General features: G+C 55.3%; 1 protein-coding gene across 1 annotated transcript in view; it reads right to left on the bottom strand.

Moving 5' to 3' along the window:
* Positions 1–21058, bottom strand: part of CABP7 (calcium binding protein 7) — a 61827-nt gene extending 40769 nt beyond the window's left edge. The window contains exons 1-2 of the mRNA XM_039505447.1: positions 21041–21058; positions 20204–20303 (exon numbers count right to left, since the gene is read on the bottom strand). Coding sequence (XP_039361381.1) covers positions 20204–20303; positions 21041–21058 — 118 coding nt within the window. The remainder of the gene's footprint in view (positions 1–20203; positions 20304–21040) is intronic.
* Positions 21059–21585: the final 527 nt, after the last annotated feature.

Raw genomic sequence — 21585 nt, 5'->3', positions numbered from 1 at the left:
CCCCCCGGGCTGTCACTCAGTGGCTGATCTGTTCTTGCTGCAATTTGGCTCCTGCTCTGCATGAAATGGTTTTGATCAGCTCTCTTCACGATGAATTAACCTTGAATCAGTTTGAAAGAGATAGGAAATGAGTTAATAGCAATGTTAATAAAGGGAACAACTTTCAAGAGGGCTCGCACTCAGGCACTTTGAATATAAGGTAGGTCCTTTCTTCACTAGGCTATAACACTTGGGAGAGGTGAAGCAGGAATTTCAATTACCTTATATCTATCTTCTATGAGATAGGTATAAGGTAATTTCTGGCTACTGGAGGGCTTCAGTGTTTGACGAGTGGGCAATAGAAACAGAGTATGAGGGATTTTTTTTTAAAGAAGATAAGATAATAAAGGCTGTACATTTAAAATAAAATGTGCTCCCTAATTCACACTAAGAATGCAGAATGCCCCCAGTCAGGCCCCGGCCCCTGACTGGGACCCCTCCACCAGGGCCGCCCAGAGGGGGGGCAAGTGGGGCAATTTGCCCCAGGCCCCCACGAGAATACAGTACTCTATAGTATTGCAACTTTTTTTTATGGAAGGGGCCCCCGAAATTGCTTTGCCCCAGGCCCCCTGCCCTCGACACTGCAGTAATACAAATAAACAATTCCTAACGCTTCGCTAGTGCGCAGTGGCTAAGGGCAGGTCTACACTAAAGGCGGGGGTCAAACTAGGGTATGCAAGTTCAGCTACGTGAATAGCATAGCTGAACTCGAAGTACCCTAGTTTGAACTACTTACCCATCCAGACGCCACGGGATCGAAGTCCGCGGCTCCAAGGTCGACTCCGCCACCGCCGTTTGCAGTGGTGGAGTACCGGAGTCGACCGGAGCGCGCGGGGAGTTTGAACTTACCGCGTCGACCCGGCAGGTAAGTGTAGACTAGCCCTAAGACTTGGTCATTGAGTATTTGTTTGTACTCCACCAAGCACACTGACGCTCTGAGCTAGCTGTAGTTGTCTGGTGCTAGCACAGTGTAACTGTTGAATAGTAAGAATAATAACAATTAATGAACAATAATAATGAAGTACTTTATACCCTTTGAGAATGTAACTTTATATCTCTTGCTTGATTTGCATCGTTAATACATATGTGAGACAGTGAACAAACTTTTCAATAGTTTAGCTAGACATGTCTCCACCCATAGACCACCCGCTGGAATCTTGCTGTGTCTGTGACGTTACAGAAATCAGGTCTGTGCAGACTTTGCAGACAAATGAATTCCCACTGCTTATTGCCAGAGCGACTGGCCGCTCGCTCGCTCGCTCAGCCCGTTTGGGGGATACGAAGTGGCACTGCTGCTCTTTGTCTAACCTGGCTTTGAGAAATCACTGCATTTCAGGATACCCCCAGTCAGGCCCTGGCGTGCCTGACGTGCAAAGTTAGACTTTTGGGCCAAAGGCTGCAAAGGCATCTAGGTGCCTAACTGCCATGGTACCTGGGCCCTGGTTTGCAGTATCCTGCGACCATCCCCACCGGATTACTGACCTCACCAGAACTTCAAGACAAATCAAGAAGAGACTATGCCCCCTCCCCACCTGCTCCAGTGACCAAGAGAATCCATTTCAGGGCTGCACTGGGGCAGAAGGAGGTTGGGTTTTACTCAGTGCGGGCTGGATGCCTGTGCAATGCAGATGTGACCAAGGCAACTTGCTATGGAGCCCAGGAACTAGCACTGAGGTGCTCTGGTACCTGCAGACACAGCGTGTTGTGTGTGGACTCTACCACTGGCTTCTCCTCTGTTGTGCCCCATACCTGCAGCCCATGCAGTGCCCGCACCGACACTGGTCTCAGACTCTGGCCATGCTGTGTCATCGGGGCACAGCAGGAGCAAGGCTTTGGGGTCAGTTGGATTTTGTTAGCTTGCATCACTGGCCTGATCCTGCCCACCACACGCAGACAGACAGACACAGAAGACAGGTCCTTGAATCCCTACTTCTACCACATCAGCACCTCCTGGGAGGCTTGACTCAGCTCTACGCAAGCCTAGCAAACAGCAGCTGGTTTTCATCCTCTGCTGGCTCCTCACACGTAGGAGGGGCAGGATTGGAGCTTTATTTCTGTATAATTTAGATGGAGAACGTTGATATTTATTTTTAAGCTTTTTTATTTCAATCAGTGTAAATGTTCACTGTTAGGTGGTTCACTGTTAGGGAAATTGTGGGGAGGGGTCAGACAATCGTGGGGGTCAGACAATTATTTAATGCCAGTAGATGCTGAGATTCAGAAAGCTAAAGCTTTATAACCGTACAGCACAAATTGTCAACATCACATGCAAAATACACAAAGTCAATCTCCTCAGATCAAGCCCTCAGAAGCAGCATTTCTTACTGTGCCTCTCTGTAAATCTCAGTTATTATTGATGGAAACATCTTTGCACTGATTTGCGTGTGTGCTGTGAAATTGACATTTCCCGATAAAAGTCTGATCCTTCCAAGCCTCCTTATATGCCATGAAACCTGCCGCTCTACGGCTCCCAGTCCCTGTCAGTCATAGCCTCTGAGCAGCCCAGAGCAGCTTCTAGCAGCCTCAGCCTGGCATGGCCCCTAGGGATTTGGGGGCTCCCTGTTAGCAGTAGTGGCTGAGCCGCTGCCTACAGGCGAGGCGCATCCAGGTTTGAGCCCAGACTCTGATTACAATGCAGGGTGCCTGGCCCTAGCCTGGAGGCTGCAAACTGGTTAAGTTCTGTTCTACTTAGAGGATACCAGTGGCTCCCACAGCCGTATGCATGTTATGTGCCACTGGCAGGGCCCAACTAAGGCCTAGGCAACCTAGGCGTGTACTGTGCCACGGGCCCAATTTGTGGGGGTGGGAGCTCTGCTGTGCTGCCCAGGTGTAGCCCCGCAGCCCCTCCACCACCGGGGATGGGGGGGGAACATGGGGTCAAAATGAGCACATAGCTGTTACCGCTCTGCTTGGGTTTGGCCCTGCACCAGGGCCACCCAGAGGTTTCCGGGGGCCCGGGGTCTTCGGCAGCGGGGGGCCCTTCCGTTCCGGGACCCGCTGCCGAACCGCCCCGAAGACCCGCAGTGGGGGCCCCCCCCCGCCGAATTACCGCCGAACCAGGACCCGCTTCCGAAGTGCAGCCCAGTCTTCGGCGGTAATTCGGCGGCCCCACCGCGGGTCTTGGGGCGCACGGCGGCGGGTCCCGAACGGAAGGGCCCCTGCCGCCAGTGCCGCCAAGACCGAGCTGCGCCGGCGGCGGGTCCGCCGGCGGTAATTCGCCAGTGGGGGGTCCCTCCGCCCCAGAGCGGAAGGACCCGCCGCCTTTGAAGTCCGGGAGCAGAAGAAGCTCCTGGGCCTGGCCCCACAAGAGTTTTCCGGGCCCCCCAGAGCGAGTGAAGGACCCCGCTCCAGGGGCCCTGAAAAACTCTCGTAGGGGCTCCTGTGGGGCCCGGGGCAAATTGCCCCTCTTGCCCCCCGTCTGGGTGGCCCTGCCCTGCACAGGGTGCAGGGCACCAAAATACATTATACAACAACGTCAGTTTCTTCAGCCTCCCTCCTTGTTAACCCTTTGTTCACTCCGGTCACCCTCCCGAACACCGTTCTGGTTTTTGCCTCCCGGAGATGCTGGTTCAATTGTCTTTACATCCCTTTCACTTGCTGCAGACTCTGCCCCCCAGAGCAAACCATGCTATGAGGGGGATCAGGATAGCACAACAGACCTGCATGCATGGGTGTGTGTCGTGTTAACCCTTTAAGCCACACTCTTGTCCCCTCTTCTGGCCCAGAACAATCTCAAACCAAGATCTAGTCACACAGTGCAGCCAAGAGGACCGGAGCACAATCGTAACCAGGAGGCACTGTAGATCGATTGACCATGTGCTTCAGATGGAAACTGATCGGATTACAAGAATAGCGATTAGATGGACATCTGAAGGCAAGCGAAAATGAGGCTGTCCAAAACCAACATGGCAAAGAGCCGTGGAAGCCGAGCTGAGAAACCTGGGGCACAGCTGGGGAACCATTGAAAGACTTGCCAGAAACAGACAGGAGTGGAGGAGCTTCGTTGCTGCCCTAAACGCCAGAGGTATAATGGGAACATGATGATGATGATGTTGTCCCATCTGCACCAATGGTCCGCGAGAACCCAGGCTCATTTGTTTTCACCATAATGAAGAGCCCATTTGTACATGGGAATTTTGATCAATCAAAGAATTAAGGCCCCCTAATGTAAACTTCTTTTGCAAAAAAAAGCTCTTTCTCTCCTTAAAGTCTCCAGGCCCCACTGCAAGCATTTCAGTCCTGCAAAGAGATTTATTCTGGGAGATCCCCATGGTAAATCAGTTGCTCACTCACTGCCTTCCAGATGTCATGTTTGTTCAGTCAAAACCAGTCTCTGTCTCTCCTCCTGGCGCCTGTCTCCATGTGCTTGCTGAGCCGAGCAGTCACAGGGGAAGCCCCACGTCCCTTGTCCATCCACGCAGTGTCTAACTCATCCGTGAGTGGTGGGTGGCAGAGACCTCCTTTCTCTCTCCTCTGCCGCTCTCATTGCTAGGCAGGGAATAACTGCAGCAGAGACTGGCTCATCTCCTGGGGGAGAGTCCTGTCCCCTCCAGCCATGTGGGGAGAATGGAGGGTTCCTGGAGGGCATGAGATCTCTTGTGTGGGGCCACTAGGTTTCTGCAGTGATGGTGGAATGTTAATTCCCACTGGTGTCCATCAGAAAGCATCAGACGGTGGTGTCTGTCTCACTCTCCCGAGTGGATGAGCTCAGACCCATCAGTGATGACTTTGGGACCAGCTCCAGAGCACAGCAATGGCTGTACCCTTCCAGCAGGGGAGGCACCCTCTGTGCCCATCCTCTCTGCTCTCACACAGAGCTCAGAGACACCCCCTGTAGTTTAGTCACAGTGCTTCTACAGACTCCTGCAGCCCTACTTTTCACACAGCCTCAGCTTAACTACCATTTCCATCCCCAGCTTAACTACCAGAGCTGGGGATGGAAATGTGTATGTGCTAATTTGCTCCTTAGGTACCCAGCCCCACTCTGATCTGGTAATCAGGAGCCCCTCTCCTTCTGCAGGCCCTCTCCCAGAGGAGGGGCTAATTGGAAACAGTGCCCAGAGCACTGGATCAGTGGCTGATTCCCAGCACTCCATCACACACAGCTTGCTGACAGCGATCGGCAACTCAGGGGTGGGGGAGCTTGCAAAGGTGGGGTAGCCTTTGTCTCTGCTCAGAGACCCAGGAATCCCAGGGACAAAGGGCAGGCTTGGAGATCTGCAGGATCCCCAGAGGGAAGGTGGGAACTCTGGCCTCCCTCAGATACAGGGTTGAGCTCAGGCCCTGGGCAGTTATTTCTATATAGGCTTGGAGAACTGGAAGATGCTGGGTGATTAGAGAAAAGAAGGAAGGAAGGGAAGAGATTCTGGCAAGTCCCAGCTGGTAAATCTAGTCTCAGTAAATGAACCAAACAAATAGTGAAGGGGAAACAAACATAGTTAGCAACCTTGTGTTATTTACTCTCTGATTTGCAGGAGCACCTCACGGCCTCAGTAGTGGGGCCAGCTGCTCAATGTGGCAGTTGGAGTCCTGCCAGCGCCTGGGGGGCCCAGCCCGGTGTGTCTGCATGTCCAGTTTCTGAGCTGTCTGCTCCGGTGTGTCTGGGAGGAGAGCAGGGTTTCTGTGTCCATTTATCCCTGGGCTGGAGTCTGGCTGGGCTTGGGCCTGTGTTTGCTGGATGGGGCAGGGGAGATAGAAACACCAGGCCAGATATGGAGAGGACCCTGAGCAATGGCTCACACCTTCCCCTCCCTACTTTCCCCGGGCTGCTGGCCATGGAGTGTCCTCGTTCTGCCCTGCAGGGTCCCTGCCTCCAGCACCTGGGTCTGATCTTTTTCACCATCAGGTCTCTCTCTGAAAGCAATTGTGAGCCCAGGAACCACAACAGCAGGAAACAGTGTTGCACCCCAGCATAGGGTTTCCAACTTTCTACTTGCACAAAACCAAACACCCTTGCTCCACCCTCTGCCCCACCCCTCCTCTGAGACCCCCCCTTCTCTGGGTCCCCGCCCCACTCCATCCCCCCTCCCTCTGTTGCTCACTCTCCTCACCCTCATTCACTTTCACAGGGCTGGCTCAGTGGGTTGGGGTGTGTGTCGGGGGGGGGTGAGGGCTCCAGATGGGGGTGCGGGCTCTAGGGTGGGGCTGGGGATGAGGGGTTCAGAGTACGGGTGGGGGCTCCAGGCTAGGGCCGAGGGGTTTAGAGTATGGACGGGGCTCTGGGCTGGGGCAGAATGGGGGTGGGGTGCAGGAGGGTGCTCTGGGCTGGGACTGAGGGGTTCAGAGGGTGGGAGGGGGATCAGGGCTGGGGGAGGGGAAGGGGGTGGGGTGCAGGAGGGTGCTCCGGGCTGGGACTGAGGGGTTCAGAGGGCGGGAGGGGGATCAGGGCTGGGGGAGGGGAAGGGGGGTGGGGTGCAGGAGGGTGCTGGGACTGAGGGGCAGGGCTGGATTAACTTTTTGTGGGCCCGGTGCCAAACATATTTGTGGGACCTCATTGGGGAAATAGGGCCTGTGATGGGGGGTGGTCCGCAGAGCGAGGGGCTGGTTGGGGGCAATGAGGCGCAGCGCAGTGGGACTGGCCCCACTCAGCCCAGCACAAGGGCACTGTTTACAAACCAACAACTGCTAGATGCACACTGGCCCGCCCAGCCCTGCGCAGCCAGCGTGCCCCTTCCACACTGCCCCCTGCCCAGTGCCCTGCCCTTATGCCAGCGCCCCTCACCCAGAGACTTCCCCCACGGATCCCTATGCCCAGCACCCCCTGCCCAGAGACCCCTCCCGCTGACCTCCCACCACCACTGCACAGCACCCTGCACACCATACCCCTGCCCAGCTCCCCCACCCACAGATCCCCTTCACAGTCCCACCACCACAGCTGTACAGTGCCCCATATTCCTGAGGGAATTCTGCATCAAATTCTGTGCAGAATATTTTAAAATTCTGAATATTTTTTATAATAAATAAATGTGGAAGCTCCACCACGGCAGTGGGGAGCACAGGCCACTGGCTGCATGGAGGTGGGAGGTCACCCTGCAGCCTCCCCCACCCCCCGGGACAGGGACTTGGCAGTGAGGCTGAACCTGACCCTGACACAGCACAAGGGCCAGGCCTGGCACAGAAACACCCTGGGGCCCTGCCCCTTTTGCGCCAGGCACCCCAGATGTGGGCAGGGAGGCTCAGCCCGGCAGCAGGATCCAAGTGCAGAGGGACTTAGTGTGGGGGATCCAGAGGCGGGTAAGAGGGTTCTGTGGGGGGCAGTCTGGGTGCAGGCAGCTCAGTGGGGGATCTGGATGCACAGGGAGGTGCCAGGTGCAGGGGCAATGGGAGTCTGCAGGGGGGACCAAGTGAAAGTGGTTGGAGCTCAGCGGCGGGGGGGGGGGGGGGTTGGGTGCAGGGGAGGTGGGGTTGTTGTACTTAAAAGTACTGCCCAGGATCTTTTCAGGGGGAATAAGGCAAATGCATGTATTACCAATGAATGTGGCATCAATCAACACTGTATCATATGCATATGCTCTATATTACACTCATGCACTCACACACACACACACAAACACACTCTGTCCTGTTGTTGTTACCAGCTAGTTGCTCCCCTTAACTGCACTGGCCAGGTGAGTTAGCTGGGGGAGGGGTGGAGCCGGGCTTCTGCCGATCCGGATCGATGCTCCAGTGTTGACAAGACAAGACCCGGGGTCCTCAGCAAGACACCGCACATTAATAGCAGCTTCCCTCTCATGCAAATCTGTACCAGCTTCAAAATCTGTGTCTGTGTCAGCTGGTCCTTTGTGCTGCTTCCTTCTGGCTGTTGCCCCAGTGCTGTTCAAAGAGGGTGTTTCCAGAAGAAGGTGCTGGCTTCTAAACCCCCCTGCCCCCAGGCCATCCATATGTCTGCTCTTCTTTAGTGAGCCCACTTGACAAGGTTGATTGTCCTTGGGTCTGGCTTCCATCCCCTCTCCAACTAGCTGTCTGGAGGTGCTGCCTTCCACGCCTCGCTCATTCACACCTCATTCATTCAACACGGCAATTGATTAAGGGGGGGCAGGAGAGATCTTATTCTACTCCAGGGGTCGGCAACCTTTCAGAAGCGGTGTGCCGAGTCTTCATTTATTCACTCGAATTTAAGGTTTCGCCTGCCAGTCATACATTTTAACGTTTTTAGAAGGTCTCTTTCTATAAGTCTATAATATAGAACTAAACTATTGTTGTATGTCAAATAAATAAGGTTTTTAAAATGTTTAAGAAGCTTCATTTAAAATTAAATTAAAATGCAGAGCCCCCCGGACCAGTGGCCAGGACCCGGACAGTGTGAGTACTACTGGAAATTAGCTTGCGTGCCGCCTTCGGCACCCGTGCCATAGGTTGCCTACCCCTGTTCTACTCTTAGCAAAAAGACATTTTTCTTCTACTTTAACTGTCCTTAGGGGCTATAACATTATACCAAGGCTTAACACAAAGTTTTCTATAAGTTTTTCTACATAGGGATCTGATACAAAGTTCCTATATCAAAAGACTTGATACAAAGTTGTATGAAAATAGCTTAATACAGGGTTATATGAAGAGGCATAATACAAAGTCATATGAAAGTTAGAGGTTATATATGGATAGGCTTAATACAAGGTTATATAGAGAGGCATAATACAAAGTCATATGAAAGTTATGTGAAGATGCTTAATACAGAGATTTATCTACAGGGTTCATTTGGGTGGGGGTCTAGGTGTAGGTGGTTGGGGCTCAGTGGGGAGGGTGTCGGGGGGGGGCTCATGGGTGTGGTACAGATGCAGGGGAGGTGGGGCTTGTCAGGGTGAGGGTTTGATGGGCCTGCTTAACTGGGGAGCCCTAGCTGCTACTAAGGGGATCTGCATGCTGGGCCCCCGTTTCCCCTATCCCAGGGATCAGCAACCTTCGGCATGCGGCCCACCAGGGTAAGCCTGCTGGCAGGCCAGGCTGGTTTACTTGCCACGTCCACAGGTTCAGCTGATCGCGGCTCCCACTGGCCGTAGTTTGCTGCTCCAGGCCAATGGGGACTGTGAGAAGCCGCGGCCAGCACATCCCTCATCCTGCAGCCCCCCATTGGTCTGGAGCAGCGAACCGTGGCCAGTGGGAGCCGCGATTGGCCGAACCTGCAGACGCGGCAGGTAAACAAACCGGCCCGGCCTGCCAGGGGGCTTACCCTGGTATGCCACGTGCTGAAGGTTGCAGATCCCTGCTGTGACAAACTGGGAATGTTCTTAATGTTTTCTCTGAATATAGTGTTGGTGCCTCAGTGTCCCCTATTCAGTTCTTAAGTATCTAGGTGGTGGGATCAGGGGGTATGGTTGCTGCAGAGCAAAAGGCCAGTGTACATAAGTGCCTGACGCTCTGTCTCCTAGCAACTTATGGCCTGGGCCCCTTCTCTGCAAAGGTGCCAACTAAAGGTATTGGAGACAAAGAGGTCAGGTGACCTCCTGGCCCCGGAAAGGAGCTGAGCAGAGAGGAGGGGCTGGAGGGTTTTTCAGGCTGGAGCTGGCTGGGGACAAGGAGTGAAGTGCAGACGTGGGGGTCTGGCTCACTGCCCCCCAGAATGGACCCGGCCGAGGGATCCGGTTCGCTGTACCTACAAGCTCTGTTTTGGACCGTGTTCCTGTCATCGAATAAACCTCTGTGTTACTGGCTGGCTGAGAGTCACGTCTGACTGCAAAGTGGGGGTGCAGGACCCTGTGGCTTCCCCAGGACCCCGCCGGGGCGGACTTGGAGGGGCAGAGGATGCTGAATGCTCCAAGGAGAGACCCAGGAGGTGAAGCCGTGTGAGCTTCTTGCCCTGGGGACAGTCTGCTCCAAGGGAGAGGAGGCTCCCCAAAGTCCTGACTGGCTTGGTGGAGAGCAGTTCCAGAGCATCGCCCGGGGACTCCGTGACACCTGCCCTATTCCCTTCTCTTCCCCATCCCATGCCCCTTCCCCACCACTCCATCTCCTCCCCATCCCACCCCCTTCCTTCCCCACTGCCTCTATCCCCCTGCCCTGCCTGCCCCACCATGGGCACTCACTGTTGTACAGGATGAAGGATGGCTCCCAGTGCACAGAAGGGAGCTCAACCAGCACTAGGACCCAGAAGGTGGTGTCCAGCTGCAAAGTCCCGGTTGCTGAGCAGCCCCTTCTTTTTTCAGCCTGGCTGTGCAGCTCTGCAGTCAGAGTAGGTCTGCTCATTCCATCCCCCTCCCCAAGGCCCCACCTCTTCTCTGCCTCCTCTCCCCAGGCGAGCATGCTGGGGCTGCTCTCCTGCCGGCAAACAGCTGATCGGTGGCAGGGAGGGGGAGGGCGGAACGGAGCAAGCTGTGACAGGAGGCAGGGGAGGGGGAGTTCGGCTGCCCTACTGCAGCAGGAGCCTCAGTGCCAGCAGCACCAAGCTTCTGCCCCCCACAGGAGAGCGGAGAAGAGTGGCCCTGGCCGGGGTCTCCTGGAGTGTGGGCCCAGCGCCATGGCACCAGTGGCTCCATGGCAAATCCACTACTGCTGAGGGGTTCAGAGGGCGGGAGGGGGATCAGGGCTGGGATAGGAGGTTGGGGTGCACTGGGGCATTCAGGGGTGCAGGCTCCGGATGGCACTTACCTCAGGCAGCTCCCGGAAGCAGCAGTATGTCCTCACTCAGGCTCTTACGCAGGTCCACGTGCTGCCACCACCGCAGCTCCCATTGGCCACGGTTCCTGGCCAATGGGAGCTACGGAACTGGTGCTTGGTGTGGGGACAGAGCTTGGAGCCCCTTGGCTGCCCCTACACCTAGGAGCTGGAGGTGGGACATGCAGCTGCTTCCAGGAGCCATGCGGAGCCAACGCAGGCAGGGATCCTGCCGTAGCCCTGCTGCGCTGCTGACCAGACTTTTAACGGCCTGGTCAGCAATGCTGACTGGAGCCGCCAGGATCCCTTTTCAACTGGGAGTTCTAGTCAAATACTGGGCATCTGGCAACTATATCTCAGCGGGGAGCAGCTGCTCTGCAGCACCCCAGCCTTTCCCATGCCCCTGTGCCCACTTGCACCCATGCTCTAATGTCTTTCCCCGTCAGATGATGCCAGCCGTCAATCTCATCTCTGATAGCCTGGTAGATCCTTCAACTCCGCTGTGCAGCATCACAGGCAGAAGCCCATGAGGCAGCCTTTAGCGCAGAGAGGCTCTGGCCTTTGAAGGTGAGGGATGAAGACCTCTCTCCATGGGCCCCATCTACCTGTGGGGTTGGGGCTAATATCAAAGGGCTCCTGACGGCCTGAGTGTTCCCTGCACCTACAGTACAAAGCTCATCCCAGGTGGCAGATGGGGCATGCAGGGAGGGGGGAAAAGGGGCCCTGCAGCCAGACAAAGGAGGAGGAAGGCAGGGAGTGACTCATGAGGGGGAAAGGGCCAATGGGGCCAGCCTCACCATGGATCACAGGGGTGCTCACCCAGGAGTGAGCTGGGCTGAGACACGGGCGTGCCAGGCACATCACATAAACTGGCAACTATGCAAAGAGTGTCTGGAAAGTCGTTCTCTGCACACTCAGATGGCACGGGGTGGGCACTGCTCTGAGGGCACTCACACTGCTGGTCCTGGGTGCCCACCAGCCCCTCCTTCACTGTGTGAACCGCCTGTGTCTCTGAGCAGAAAACTCTGAGGTGATCAGTCCCCGTCCCCCTTCCTCAGCCCCTCCCTGTCTTCCAACACTAGACCTGAGCGCTGCCTAGGGCCACCATTTCATCCCATCCCCCGCTGACTGTGGCTGCCTGCCCCAGGACCCCGCACTGCTAGCTGGACTGTGAGCCTCCACAACTGTCCCATTAGCAGAGAGAGGGAAGCACAGGTGTAAGCAGAGTCAGGATGAGCTCTCCCCTGACATCTGGTGGTGAGCTGTGGAAAAGGACTTCAGGGGCTGATTTCGTTTGCATGGGCACGACCACCCTGCCTAGCATGATGGGACTGCTTGCCCAAATGGTCACTTTGGCTGCTGTGGGATCCCCAGTCTCTTTGTTATTGGGGCAGGCGTAATAAAACGTTGTTATCCTGGTTAGGTGAATCAAAGACATTAGAACTTTACTTGGCATTGTCTGACTGGGGGACTCACCCTCAACTAAGCAGCACTCGCTAAGCAGGGGACATGGGCTCCAAAGGCCACGGAGAGACAGGGATAGGTATTTATGTGGGTTTTGTTGGAGGGCTCTAAATGTCACTTTAATTTGTTCACTGTGTAATAACTGAGCTAAGTGTGGCTCAATTAGATGCTTTGTTACATGCTGCAGAGCTGAAATCACTGATACTTTGGTCTAAGCATTAGACCTACTTTGGGCCAGTGGTTCTGATGCAAGAAGACTATCCAGATGCACCAGCAGTGAGGCTCCCCTACTAACAGCTGAAATCATTGAGAGCTGTGTTAAGTGGGGGGGAGCCTAAAGTCACATTGATGAGCAGCTAGCAGGATGGCTAATGGAGAGGCACAGCCAGCAGAACGGCTAGTAAAGAGGCGCAGCCAGCTGGGCAGCTGGTGGAGAGGTGCGGCTAGCAGAACGGCTAGCGGAGAGGCATGGAGAGGGGCAGCTGGTGGAGAGGCGCGGCTAGCAGAACAGCTAGTGGAGAGGTGTGGCCAGCTGGCCAGCTGGCGGAGAGGCGTGGCCAGTGGAGAGGCGCAGCTGCAGAATGGCTAGCGGAGAGGGTGTGGCCAGCTGGGTGGCTGGTGGAGAGGTGCGGCCAGCAGAACGGCTAGCGGAGAGGTGTGGACAGCAGGACAGCTGGCAGAGAGGCGCGGGCAGTGGAGAGGTGCAGCTAGCAGAATGGCTAGTGGAGAGGTGTGGCCAGCTGGGTGGCCAGTGGAGAGGTGCGGCCAGCAGAACGGCTAGCGGAGAGGTGTGGCCAGCTGGCAGAGAGGCGCGGCCAGCGGAGAGGTGCGGCTTGCAGAATGGCTAGCGGAGAGGTGTGGCCAGCTGGGCGGCTGGTGGATAGGGGCGGCTAGTGGAGAGGCGCGGCTGCAGAATGGCTAGCGGAGAGGGTGTGGCCAGCTGGGTGGCTGGTGGAGAGGTGCGGCCAGCAGAACGGCTAGCGGAGAGGTGTGGACAGCTGGCGGAGAGGCGTGGCCAGTGGAGAGGTGCAGCTAGCAGAATGGCTAGTGGAGAGGTGTGGACAGCTGGGTGGCTAGTGGAGAGGTGTGGACAGCTGGCAGAGAGGCGCGGCCAGTGGAGAGGTGCAGCTAGCAGAATGGCCAGCGGAGAGGTGTGGACAGCTGGGTGGCTGGTGGAGAGGTGTGGCCAGCAGATCGGCTAGCGGAGAGGTGTGGACAGCTGGTGGAGAGGCGTGGCCAGTGGAGAGGTGCAGCTAGCAGAATGGCTAGCGGAGAGGTGTGGCCAGCTGGGCGGCTGGTGGATAGGGGCGGCTAGTGGAGAGGCGCGGCTGCAGAATGGCTAGCGGAGAGGGTGTGGCCAGCTGGGTGGCTGGTGGAGAGGTGCGGCCAGCAGAACGGCTAGCGGAGAGGTGTGGACAGCTGGTGGAGAGGCGTGGCCAGTGGAGAGGTGCAGCTAGCAGAATGGCTAGTGGAGAGGTGTGGACAGCTGGCAGAGAGGCGCGGCCAGTGGAGAGGTGCAGCTAGCAGAATGGCTAGCAGAGAAGTGTGGACAGCTGGGTGGCTGGTGGAGAGGTGTGGCCAGCAGATCGGCTAGCGGAGAGGTGTGGACAGCTGGCGGAGAGGCGTGGCCAGTGGAGAGGTGCAGCTAGCAGAATGGCTAGCGGAGAGGGTGTGGCCAGCTGGGTGGCTGGTGGAGAGGTGCGGCCAGCAGAACGGCTAGCGGAGAGGTGTGGACAGCTGGCGGAGAGGCGTGGCCAGTGGAGAGGTGCAGCTAGCAGAACGGCTAGCGGAGAGGTGTGGACAGCTGGCGGAGAGGCGTGGCCAGTGGAGAGGTGCAGCTAGCAGAATGGCTAGTGGAGAGGTGTGGCCAGCTGGGTGGCTGGTGGAGAGGATTGGAGCAGAACCCCACAGAGAGGCATGGCAATCGGCCATTGAGGGCTTGAGCAGCAGAGAGTGTAAGATGCCTCCATACCTCCCCCCGCTTCCACCCAGGCTGGGAGGTGAACTCTGCAGATGAACTTCTGAACTCTAGGGCTGCACTGACCAAGGACAGCAACTGTGGGTTGGGTGACTTTTGGGTTGCTGGTCCTAAGACCCTGAGGGGAAAAGGACACTGCCAAACTTACTTGGGGGTGGGTCTTTTGCTCATGGTTTGTGCAATGAATCCTGTTTGTGGTGTTTCCCTCCTTTATTAAAAGGCTTTTGCTACACTCAGATTCTGTGCTTGCGAGAGGGGAAGTGTTGCCTATTAGATGCACCCCGGGGGTGATGTATAATTGTCCCAGGTCACTGGGTGGGGGCTTGAGCCGATTTTTGCATTGTGTTATTGAAAACGAACCCCTAGATACTGAACCTGGCCCTTGTTGCTGCCAAGCCTGGCGGGCAGGAGGGTTAAACAGGCATCAGGCATGGAGGGGAGAGACCAAGTTGTCTTGAGCCTCCCCCCAGCTCCTGGCTCATTTGGATGCCTGACGAGTGCTCCCTGTCAGGCCGGACTTGCCAGGCGCTGACGTTGATTAGCGACCTTTGCTGTTCGCTAATTGTTCTGTGACGTGAGTCCTCCCCGCCACCAACTCCCCGCTCCTGCTTTGGCCCTGGGAAAGCCCCTGGGATAAGTGGTCTGTGGAAGCACAGGTGGGGCCGGGACACAGTGTCCCTCCCCGCCACCATTGATTCATAGCTCTGCCTGGATGAGTGCTAGCAAGGGTCCCTGGTACAGAGGCTGAGTTAGTGTCCCTCGTTTCTTTGCATCTGCCCTGCCCGTGCCCGGAAGGAGGCTAGCAGGAGAGCAGTGTGGCCTAGTAGAGAGTCCACTAGACTCAGGAGGTCTGCATTCTGTTCCTGGCTGTGTAGCTGGGTGACCTTGGGCAAGTCACCTTGCCGTTCTGTGCCTCAGTTTCTCCATCTGTACAATGGAGATCATGATCCTGACCTCCTCTGTACAGTGTGTGGAAACTGACCAATGAAAGGTGCTGTCAAGAGTTAGTGATGATTATTATTAAAGTAAAGGTACCAGGAGGGCGCACGTTTGAGAACAGATGGAGCTGGAGAGGCAAAGTTTGGATCAACATCCAGATTTGTAGGGCAGACTGGGTCCTGCTGGGTCTTAATGGACAAAGCAATGGGCTGGGAGTCAGGACAGCTGGATTCCACTCAGTTCTGCTGCTGACTCAATGCATGATCCTAGGCAAGTCATGCTTTCTCTTTACCTCAGTTTCTCCATTTCTAGAATGGGGCTAATGCTACAGCCCCTCATTTGCAAAGAGTGTTCTGCTATATAGATGAAAAGCATCTTCTCAGGGCAAAGCACAGTTATTTTGAAGCCATCTACCAGTTTTGGGGTGTCCGTGCCTTGGGGTGTATCTCCCATTACAGAGAGAGGCACAAGCTGTAACATTTGAATCCAGATCCGCTTTTGAATCTGGATTCTACACCCTAAGGTAAGGGAGGTCCTGGATTCAAGGTTCTGATTGGACTCTTCTCCATTTCCAACCACCAATGGCCACTATGGAGACAACAGACAAAGAGACCATAACTTGTTTTCCACACCAGGAAGATTTGGTGGATCCCACCCCGAAACGGAGAGACAGTGCAGAGAAATGGTCTCAGCAGGGGAGGATGAAGCAATGGAGAAGGGAGAAATATGGTGTAGCCCCCAACTGTGGGCTAGAGTCCCAGGGGGACCATGCAGGCTGCGGGAGGAACCAGGCCTAGGTAACATTGTGGGTGTGATTCTGATCCTGCCGAGGCAAATGGGAAAAGTCCTATTAGTTCAACGGCAGGAGGATCAGGCTCCAGTAACATCAGCCCTCACTCTCTGCAATTAGGGTTACCACCTGTGAAATGCAAAACCCCTGGAACTCATCCCCCGCCAAGGCAAGCCCACCGCAATCCCAACCACAAGGCAACTCTGCAACCCCTCCTTTAACAGCCACTTACAGGATCTAGCGAGAGAACACGGATAGCTAAGCCAGACACCATCGCACGGCTCCTCACTCTCTTCTGACCCAACCCCTCTTACACACACCTGCACCGTGCGTTTGCAGACAACTGCTGTATTTTCAACAGGTTTGATCTGTTATTGCTTAAAGTGCAGAAGTGGGAACACTGCAGCATCTTTAGCTGGACAAAGAAACTTTTACCATGAGCTATCCCAGCATATTGGGAGAACAATGCAAATCTTTAGCCCTGTGTAAAAAAGCCTGGCAGACTCAGATTAAATTATTTTTCTGGCAACTGGCACATCCATAAAAAAGCCAGCCAGGCCAGTCAAAAAGCAGCCCGGTGGTAACCCTATCTGCAATATCCAAAGAATCCAGCTTGACATACCAGATACTAGGCCTGATGTGCTGCCTTGCGAGGGACGGGTAGGGAGAGTGGGGCCCAGCGCTGCTCATGGGGATAATGCCAACAATACAAAGAACAGAAATGTGCCTATCTCATGTATATAATTATTCAACCTTATAAATAATGCTAAGCAGAAAAATATTTACCTCTGGGCCATTTTTATCAGTCTCTTGGATGCAAGGCAAGTAGACAGACATCTCCAAGTTGACGTCAAACAGCAAGTTCTTCACTGTTTTTATGACAGATAAGCTTAAAACATGATGAACCTGTCACTGTGGAGTTAAATGCCCGAGATAATGGGGTGACAGCAAGTCCTCATATTTTGTATATGGGGATCTTTCAAGTGCATGCACAGGTACACACTAGCATAGCTGCCAATGCTGTGGGGGCTGGAACATGGAAAAAAAATAGTGGGCGCTCAGCACCCACCAGCCACTGCGGATCAGCATCTTGGTGGTGGACAGGAGGAGCGTGGGCAGGAGCAGAATTGGAAGAGGTGGGGTCGGGCCTCAGGGGAGGGGGTGGAGTGGGGGTGGAGAAAGGCTGGGACCAAGGGGGCCGGGGTGGAGTGGGGGCAGGGCCTTGCGGCAGAGCAGGGTGGGGCACCCACCTGGAAAGAAGAAATTTGGCGCCTGTGTACACTACTATAGGGAATCTCACGTTCATATGTATACACCTCACTATGGGGGCTCTCTTTCACACTCTCTCTCTCCCCCATGGGGGGGGTGTCTGTCACACACAGTCCTTCTTTTTAATCAATCTACATCCATTCACTCTGACTCTGTAATCCTTTATCAGACTGATTTCCTGCATTTCTCTCCTGTTTGCATCCCTCATTCCTTCCTTTCTCGTGTCTCCCATGTTCCATCTCCTGCTTTCTCTTTCCCTCCATTCCCTTCTCATTCATTTCCCCATTTCCCTACACCCCCTTTCCTGTCCCACCATTCCTCCCTCCACCCCCCTCTCTTCCTAATACTCCCACCAGCCCCTCTCCTTTCTCCATCCTTTCTTCCTCTGGCTTTGCTCCCTGCCCACCTCTAGGGGAATGTGCTTGTGGTATCTGGCCTGCCTGCCCGCCCTAAGAGCAAACGGCTTGGTGCTGTGTCCCGCTTTAAGGCCGGGAGAGCTGCACTTGAAAAGAGCTGATCAGCCTGAGCTGCTGAGCGGCTCCCCCTCAAGTGCACAGGGCAGGCTGGCCCAGCTTGCCACACTTTCAAATTTTAAAGACACCAACCACATGGGAGAGTCTGTGGTGGGAGAGGTGACAGGAGGGGAGGGTAGTACAGATTCCCTTTCCTTCCTCATTGTGTGATACCTTCCTCCAGTGCAACTAATGTCTTAGTCTGTGAATCGTCTATGATGAGGAGCTGTCTCTGGCTGCAGGGTAGTATTACTCTTCCAAGGTGTGCAGATGGCAGTAAGATGCAAGCACATGGCAGAGGTCTGTGTACATATCACTTTTCAAGGGCGTTAGCACTAAAATTCAGACTCTGAATTGCCAGGTGTCCGGTTTTTGACCAGAAAGTCTGGTCGAAAAGGGGACCTGGCGGTGTCCACTCAGCACATCCGTCCTACCTGGCCCGAGCTCCCAGCTGGCGAGAAGAGGGCAAGGTCTGAGCATGCCAGAGAGGCTGCAGGAAGGAAGGGGGCAGCCCACTACCTGTGGGGCGCGGATGTTGGGAGAGGGGCTGTTTGGAAAGCAGCCCCTGGCCCCACTCCACAGAGGGGCCCAGGCTTGGCATGTTGTGTGGGGCCACTTCCCCGGAAGAGCCGGGCCGGGCTGGGCTGCCATTCCTGGCTCCATGCATGACGCGATCACCACCCAGGGAGGAGACTGGCCGTCCCCCAGCACCGCTCCCTGAGAACTCGGGCACCTGCTCACTCCAGGCGGCAGACGTTGGCAGGCTCGGGGCCTTTACAGCCAGCCGCCTGCGCTGCAGCTGAGGTAGCCTCAAGAGCCCCTCACCGTGGGATGCAGAGGAACCAGGAGCGGAGGCTTATTAAACCCCTTGGGAGAAGCGGGGAGACCCCAGAATCAATATTTCTGTGTCAGTTTTCTGGAGCCAGCCAGGGAGAGCAGGTTGTGGCTGCCAGGGGGGCGGCTACACACACGGGGGCAAGTTCCTCAGGTGGGAGCGAGCAGCTCCCTGCTCCCAGTTCCACGGAGCCAGATGGGCAGGAGATGCCTGGGCATGTTTGGGACTGTCCCTTGTCTCAGTGCTGGGAGCCTGGAGCAGCTGGGGGGGTGGGGAGCTGGGAGTCAGAACTCCTGGGTTCTCTCCCTGGGTCTGGGAGGGGAGTGGGGGCTGGTGGTTAGAGCGGGGGGCTGGGAGCCAGGACTTCTGGGTTCTCTCCCTGGGTCTGGGAGGGGAGTGGGGGCTGGTGGTTAGAGCAGGGGGCTGGGAGCCAGGACTTCTGGGTTCTCTCCCTGGCTCTGGGAGGGGAGTGGGGGCCAGTGGGTTAGAGCAGGGGGGGCTGGGACTCAGGGCTCCTGAGCTTAGAAAGGAGAATGGTATTTTGTGCTTAGAGTGGGGTGGGGGGAGCTGGAATCCAGGACTACTGAGTTCTATCCCTGGGCTCTAGCTCTGGAATGGGAGTGGGGGCTGGAAGCTAGGACTCCTGGGTTCTATTCCCAGCTGCTCCACAGACTTCTTGTGTGACTTGAGTGAGTAGCTTATGGAGAAAGCCTCCCCCCTGCATCTAACTGGTGAGATGGGGAGAGTGTGGTGGTTTCCGAGCTGGGTGCAGGGTGTGAGGGGCAGAGAGGAGTGAGCAGAGGATGGGATCTTGGGGGAGGGAGCAGGGGACAGGGCCTCAGGGGAGGGGGCAGAGCAGGGGTGTCCAGTTTTTCAGAAATTGGAAAGTTGGCAACTCTAATTCAGAGTTAAGGTTGCTCTGCCATAACAACACACAATCACACTCAAATAACCTCAACAACCTTAACTCTGCCCCTGCAGTGGGGTGACAACACAACATTCTCAGATTGATTTGGAAGCTATTGCCTAATGTTAGATTCCCCTGGGGTTTAAGGAGGCCTGTGGGCTCAGCTCGCTGTCTGTAAAGGAGAGAAGACAGAAGAGAGATGGGAAAATAGTTTACTTGACTTATAGCTGAGCTGCCCAGGTCTTGCTCATGAACATATGGCCTGGGAGGGTGCTAGACACTGTTTGTAAATAGCAGTATCATAATGGACATGACCAGTCTGTGACTGATAACATGTAAGGTGGGGGAGGAATAGCCTTATAATTCAGTTCTACCTTGATGTACAGCTCAGCCAGGAACTTGCCTGCTTAAATCTGGTGCTGTGAGAATACCTTTAATAATGCAAGACACATGAAAAAATGATGTAACTGTCTGTGATTGAATTAAGAACACACAACGCTTGAACTCCTACCTCTCGAAAGTGGAGCAGAGCACCTCCAGTCTGCTTGGAACTGAAAAGTGCTTTCCCCAGTGCACGCGCTGACAGCGTGTATGAAGCGAGTAACTTGGATGTGTGCATAAAAGGTGAATCTGCACTGGAGTGCCTTTTGATGTAGGTTTGTTACAGCCCAATTCCTGCTCTAGTATTACAGCTGCTTTGCTTACTCTTCCTAAAGGCGGTTTAGAGAGAGAGAGAGAGATTGATCTTTCTTCCTTTTTCTGGCAATGTGGCTGCAGCCTTTGGCTGGTTTGCCTGGAAGAGACCTGCTCCTCCAGGGAGTTCTCAGACTGTTCTGATGTCCAACCAGCTGGTCAGTCATCCAACTTTTGATGGGGAAGTTACTTGGCAAAGGATGGTGGATCTGCTGGAACCAGCGGCTGGTCTGGAGACTGATGTGGGATGATGAGAGTTCATGAGCCTGGTTTGTGTGGTATCGGGGGCACTGGGCCACAGAGAAGAAAGTACGTAGAGTGGGAAAGGTAGCTTGGGAACTGTGCTAGAGGGTAGATCCATTAGCCTCTGCATGGATCACATCCTCTGCCATTCTCAACCTCATAACTTCTCCATGGCAACTCTACGCATTGCTTACCTAGCAAGGCAGGTTATGTACGGGTTTAACAGACCCTGCTTCTTTTAATGCAGTTCAGCAGCTGGAGACAAGGAAGAGAAGCCAGCATGACAGCTGCCATCTTGGCTGGCATACCTGGGATTGAACCAGGACTCTCTAGAGCAGGGGTGGGCAAACTTTTTGGCCCGAGGGCCACATTTGGGTTGCCAAACTGTATGGAGGGCTGGGTAGGGAAGTCTGTGCCCCCCTAAACAACCTGGGCCCCACCCCCATCCATCCATCCATCCCCTCCCACAACCCACCCCCGACTGCCCCTCTCAGAATTCCTGACCCATCCAACCCCCCCTGCTCCTTGTCCCCTGACCGCCCCCTCCCAAGACCCCCTGCTCCTAACTGCCCCCCGGGATCCTACCCCCCATTCAACTCCCCCCCCCCGCTTCCTGCCCTGCCCTGTATCCACACCCCACCCCTGACAGGCCCCCTGAGACTCCCATGCCTATCCAACCCCTGCACCCATTCCCCATCCCCGACCGCCCCCGAACCTCCACCCCATCCAACTGCTCCCTGCTCCCTGACTGCCTCCCGGGACGCCCCACTCCCTGCCCCCTTACCATGTTGGAGCCAGCCATGCCGCCACAAGCAATGGGCCAGAGCACTGGCAGCATGGTGCACTAAGGCTGTGGGGAGAGGTCAGGGGTAGCCTCCCCAGCCAGGACAGTCCCGCAGGCCAGATGTTTGCCCACCTCTGCTCTAGAGTTAAACACATGAAGCTGCTACAGATTGAACGAAGGAGCCACATCTCTGTAACTGCTGACGGAGACAGACTCATAAACTCTGCAGATCAGCACAGAGGGTGACCTGTACTACACCCCCCAGTAGGTTACATGACCACCATGTGAGCAGCCAGCCCTCCACAGACCAGCATGGATCACAGTGTGGGCTCCCCTATTCAAGGCCAGCTCAGTGGCTCACCTTTTTAGTCCATGGGGACTGACAGTCATTATAAAGCTGCGTGCTTCAGGGCATGAACCAGCTTCTAACTAATAGGTCAGGAGGGGACTTCCTTTAGGGGCAGGCTATGGCATAGAATCATAGATTATTAGGGTTGGGAAGGGACCTCAAGAGATCATCTAGTCCAACCCCCTGCTCAAAGCAG

Source organism: Mauremys reevesii, linkage group 18 (genome assembly GCF_016161935.1).
Source record: "Mauremys reevesii isolate NIE-2019 linkage group 18, ASM1616193v1, whole genome shotgun sequence".
NCBI lineage: Eukaryota > Metazoa > Chordata > Testudines > Geoemydidae > Mauremys > Mauremys reevesii.
This window is presented reverse-complemented; position numbering and strand designations above follow the sequence as displayed.